The sequence below is a fragment of the Besnoitia besnoiti genome, chromosome X (assembly GCF_002563875.1).
Source record: "Besnoitia besnoiti strain Bb-Ger1 chromosome X, whole genome shotgun sequence".
In the NCBI taxonomy this organism is placed as follows: domain Eukaryota; phylum Apicomplexa; class Conoidasida; order Eucoccidiorida; family Sarcocystidae; genus Besnoitia; species Besnoitia besnoiti.
Window position 1 is genome coordinate 2,363,799 of NC_042365.1, and position 5,003 is coordinate 2,368,801.

The window sequence follows — 5,003 nt, forward strand, 5'->3', positions numbered from 1 at the left end:
ACTACGTCGATGATGTCAGCCAGAATTCACCTCCAGTGTAAAACGCTTCAGGCGAGCCCCCAACCGTGGAAACAGTACTGCGCACCGAAATTGCATTGGGTTTGGGCTTCCGTAATCAAACACGCGCTGCTCACGTCTACCAGTGCAGAACCGGAGTCACCGTACGACAAAGAGTTGAATGAAAAAACCTGATGATGCATGCGCTCTGGAGTTGAATCGGCCAGCCCGCACTGGGTTGGCGTGACTCACGTCGGCCCGAGAGATGATACGACACGCTCGCGAAGTCCAGCAAACCCTCCGACGCTGGAGCGGGGCGCCCGCGGCACCTGGAGACACAAGGCACAAAAACCAGCGCATGCATCCACCACCCACTCCCACGTTGACAGCCGCTCGACTGCCTTCCACCCGATGAGTGCGTGGTCGGGCCTGAGCCTACCCCTGACAGCTGAATTCAACAGAAATACCTTGCTTCAATACCACATCCGCCAACGTCAATCCGCATCCCCTTGTCCTAGCACCCTCAGTATTCCGGCAAGACATGTGTCCCGCGTCCCGCGTCGGCGTGCCCACTGTTTCTCACAGGAACGCCCGGTGGCAGCAGGCTCACTCATCATTCACTTTATGGACACACACATTGTTTGCCGGCGAGAGAGCACTGGCAGACGGCTCTGGCAAATCTGCCCTGGGGCACAGCCTACCTCGAACTGCAAGCACCGCCGGCTTCCAGTCCTTCGATTCGTCCCACCACCTCCCCCCACTGATCCCAGCCCTAAACCCGAAATATCGACAAATCGGAGCGTCGCCAGACGCGCTTCAGCAAGAACCCTTCCTTTGCGGGGAGGGCTGCACTGACGCCAGACGTCCCCTTTTCTGCATAGCTGCAAGCATCGCAGCTCAATCAATCAGCAGTTCCAACAGCCGACGCCTTCCCCCCTCTCTCCCCGACAATCAATGCCAGCTTAACACATTGAGGGGCTGCAGGACACATCGTCAGCCAGTGCCGCCATTCCTGGAGGCCATAGTTCTCTCGGGCAATATTCACGAAATCCAGGACACCTCACGTGTCCTGCCACACATCTGCCACGACCCTCATCCGCACCCCTGCAGTCAACCTCGCAGCGACCATGCGCCTTCACCCGCTCTCCCACACGTTTGTACGTGTGCACGGGATGCGCGTGATGCTTACGTTGGTCGTCTGAACGCAGTTTCCAGGACAGGCGATAATGACGTGTGAACGAGAACTGCGCTGTTTTCAGCCATCACAACAGACTCACCATTCTGTCGTGACCGCCAATCCACCCAGCACCCACTCGTCAATCGTGGTCGCTGACAGACCGCATGCGGCACTCGAAGGCAACGCGCCACCTCGTCCTCACTCGAGGAAACGAACACTTTGTGACTATTGCCCTGCAGACGATGACCCGATCACGTGGCAACGATGCGCTAGCATGTGTGACGCTTCATCCCTGTTCAGCAGAAACCGAACAGCGTCTGCAAATGAATCTCCTCACCACTTGCCACGAACAGGGCGAAAGACGATGAGTGTAACGACGTGTCCAGACCAGCCTTGACAGGGAACAACAGTCTGCTGAACCAGTGTGTCTACTCATACGGGACCCGTTCGTCTCCTGTCCACTTGGCGCAGTGAAGTAACCCGGCGCTCCCCACACGAAGATTCATCGCTCAGTCACACCGAACATGCACCTGCATCCCGTCGCTAAGGGCCTGCCCCCATAGTGGTGGACAATGCGACACGCCCATACGTCTAGGCCGCGCGACCCAGTAGTCTGCCCCGACATCACGACTCCACGATGGGATGATCACAACCCCGGGTGCGACAACACCGCCTTGCATCACTTCATGGTTCTCCCCCCGCCATCACCGCGGCGCGAGGCTCTATGCAAAAAACAACGAAACGCGGACAACGCGCAACAAACACTGAGCCAAAAACTCTGCCACCGTCGTCAGCTACAGCTGCCCCTCCTGCTCATTCCAACATTGTTCGCGCACTGGCCCAGTGGTCCTGCTCACCCACAATAGCATCCACAAGGTTGCCGAACCCCCAACCCTCCTACGACCCATGACACGCATTGGAGGCTATTCGCCCATGACCGAGTGGGCCTCCATCGAATGCCATCGAACCCAACCGCCCTCGTCCCTAGCAAGGCGTCATCGAAACCCTCAGTGTCCTGTCGGAAATATGGAGAGGCAGCCACCGCTGCCCGCACCCACTGCCGTTGCCCGGGAATTGACTGCCACTCTCCACACCCCCTCCCCGCCGCCCCCTCTCGCTGAAGCAACTGGCGCCGTCCCGCCTGTGCCGTCAACACGTGCCTTACCGATGCGCTCTGAACTCCATTGCAAAAGCACGCGCGAGCACCGCATGACACGCCGGCGTGTTCCTCCACTCCGTGGTATGTTATCCAATCAAATGCAATCTCCATCTACAACTCTAAGCGCGACTCCATAGTCACAGGAACTGGAAGGCACACAACGCCGGGAGTCAACTTACGCATTCATTGTTGTCATCTCCAACAGGCATGCTCCCGTCCAGTCTCCAAGCCTGTTCCGCACAAACGCAGACATGGAGCTGGCTGACTCTCCACACAGCACTTCCAGTCGCCCGCGCCCCCCCTACGCCCCCCTCTGCTTGATCTCTGCCACAACGCCGGCCAGCAGTAACGTCGATACTACGGATACTGGGAAGCATTCGGAGCCCAAGCCGTGTCTCGCCGCCAGGTGCCGCGCGGGCCCGCTCACGTCTCCTCCGGTTGCAGATCGCGCCCGCTGTGCCTCACCCACCCGGGACCCTAGCCCCATGTTGAACGGTCAACCCTACGGCGCAGGCGACAGCGTTCCGCCCACCAACCGCTACAGCCGTGCTTAGCCAACCTGACTCAGCCCTGGCCGATCACTGTAAAATGCCGCCCACCCCCGAGGCTTCTCTCTCTTGACCCGGCCTGACCACCGGTAGTCGTCACTGCCACTTGTATCTCATGCCAGCGAGTGGCATCTCGCCTTCGCCTGCAAGGTCTTAGCATAATCTGCTCAGCTCTCCCACGCATGCCGGGAAGGCTGCGACTTACGCCAAGACGCTGCACGCATTCCCGGTGGAAGGAGATAATACCATATGAAGCGGGCCCAATCGCTATGTCATCCTTCTAGCGTTGCAACCTTTCCATGTACACGTCCACCCATATTGTCGTCCTGCCCATGGTAGTTCGCAGCCCTGCAGCCGTCCAGCCGGGCCCCGAATTACAGACTCACCGCTTGCCGGTCGAACGGGTGAGTTGCTAGCCGCTGGTCCAGCGGCCTGAACCGACAGCGCTGCCCTCGCCTGTGCGACCGCCGATGCTGCACGCTCGAACGCCGACATCGCGGGTTCCGGAGAACTTCCACAACACGTGGCACGTGCACCGCAACTTTCACACAACAGCATACATTGCTGGATGAACGCCGTCGCAGAGGGGGGTATGGTGAAGTGGGTGGACTGGGCTGGTGGAGTGGCGATGTTGCAGCGGGCGCTTTTGGTGAAATCGCGAGATCCTGTACCAGTCCTTCTGGTTGCCGGAAGACGAACAATGGCTTTCGCTCATCCTGCCAGCACCGACCTCGCAGGCGGAACGATCCGCCCTACGGACCGTCGTGCACTTACGCGGTGATGTGGCACACCTCGACCGACGACCATATCATCTCCTGGAACGCACTGAGGAACGAAACTTCTATCATGCCTACTGCCGCAGAGCACTCAATTTCCCCACCCCTGCCAATGCACACACCAGTGTACGGTACCAGGTATTCACACATCCCGAATGACCGTACGACGTCGCCTTCCATTCATGCTCTCCTAAGTCTTACGCTTCCAAGCTGCAGCCACGTGGCAGAAACCGCACAGCAGATATCCACAAACAAGGCCTGCTTTACAGAGTTCAGATGAACTCGAGGCGAAAATCACCCGCGCCGAAAAAAACTGTAGAAAGCACACGCTCACGAACACCCGCGCCCCTCCCTGAGATAACAGCTCAAGCCCGCCGCACCATCCACCCATATCGGACACCCACTCAGCACAAGCCGATGTCACGCTCGCGCACCAGCTTCGCCGCTCCTCCGCGTGGTCACTCGCCATCCACTCTTACTCCTTCTCCCTGAAGCCATCGCAAGACACACGCGTCAACAGCACTTGATACACACTCGGCACAAATGCCTTAGTGGCGCTGGCGTTCTGGCGCATTCGCCTTCCTCTCGAATTCTAGTGTCGACGATATGGACAGCCGCATCCCGTATTTGAGTAGCGTTTCCGTCCCACGTGCAGGCCGCGTAGTGGCACCCTAGTGGGCAAGAACCGCGGCACAACCCCCGTATGCCGGTATTCAATAGCGGATGCACTGAGACGCCTCCGTGCCGTCCGCACTCCACCGACCACGGCGCCCAACAGAAAGTGCCTAAGATCCGGTGAGCACCGCAATATGTCCCTGGATGCGTAGGATGCCGCCTCTCCCCTAAGGCGTACACCCAGTGGCAGGCATATACTGGCCGCCACCATTGTATACAGCACCGCCCTACACAACGAGGCCTGGTTTCCAAACCAGCCTTGCAGATCTGCCTCATGTGTGCGGAGGCGCTCACGCTTACTATTCCTCTCTGGAGTCGGTCGGAAATGCATACACTACGGTTATATTGAAGTCACCTCGGAACACCTCGTTCACTATTGTGCACCGCGGGTGCGAGTAGTTTCACCAGTTGCTAACGCAGTTCATCGCCACAACCGCACAACCAATGGACACTAGCTCCTCGCTCATTGACGGGCACATATCGAGTTTGCCCGCCCTCCACCAGGCTGCAAACACGGCTCCTCCAGCTGACATGTATGGTACGCAAGCATCGCCAGTGCAGATCCGGAATGCATCCGCAAACCGACGCGTCCCGCCCCATGCGGCGACCCAGTTTCCCAGATCTCAACTTGGAGGGCACCATGAAGTTGCATGCGCCAAAAAGCTCTCCCA

General features: G+C 58.7%; 1 protein-coding gene across 1 annotated transcript; it reads right to left on the reverse strand.

The window, feature by feature from the left end:
- Positions 1 to 769: 769 nt before the first annotated feature.
- On the reverse strand, positions 770 to 4,126 carry BESB_018710 (uncharacterized protein; the record flags this gene model as incomplete). Its single annotated transcript, XM_029360586.1, has 8 exons — positions 770 to 878; positions 1,275 to 1,326; positions 2,032 to 2,071; positions 2,513 to 2,563; positions 3,268 to 3,337; positions 3,656 to 3,763; positions 3,859 to 3,867; positions 4,038 to 4,126. The coding sequence occupies 8 exons, from the start codon at positions 4,124 to 4,126 to the stop codon at positions 770 to 772; spliced, it is 528 nt and encodes a 175-aa protein (XP_029216562.1).
- Positions 4,127 to 5,003: the final 877 nt, after the last annotated feature.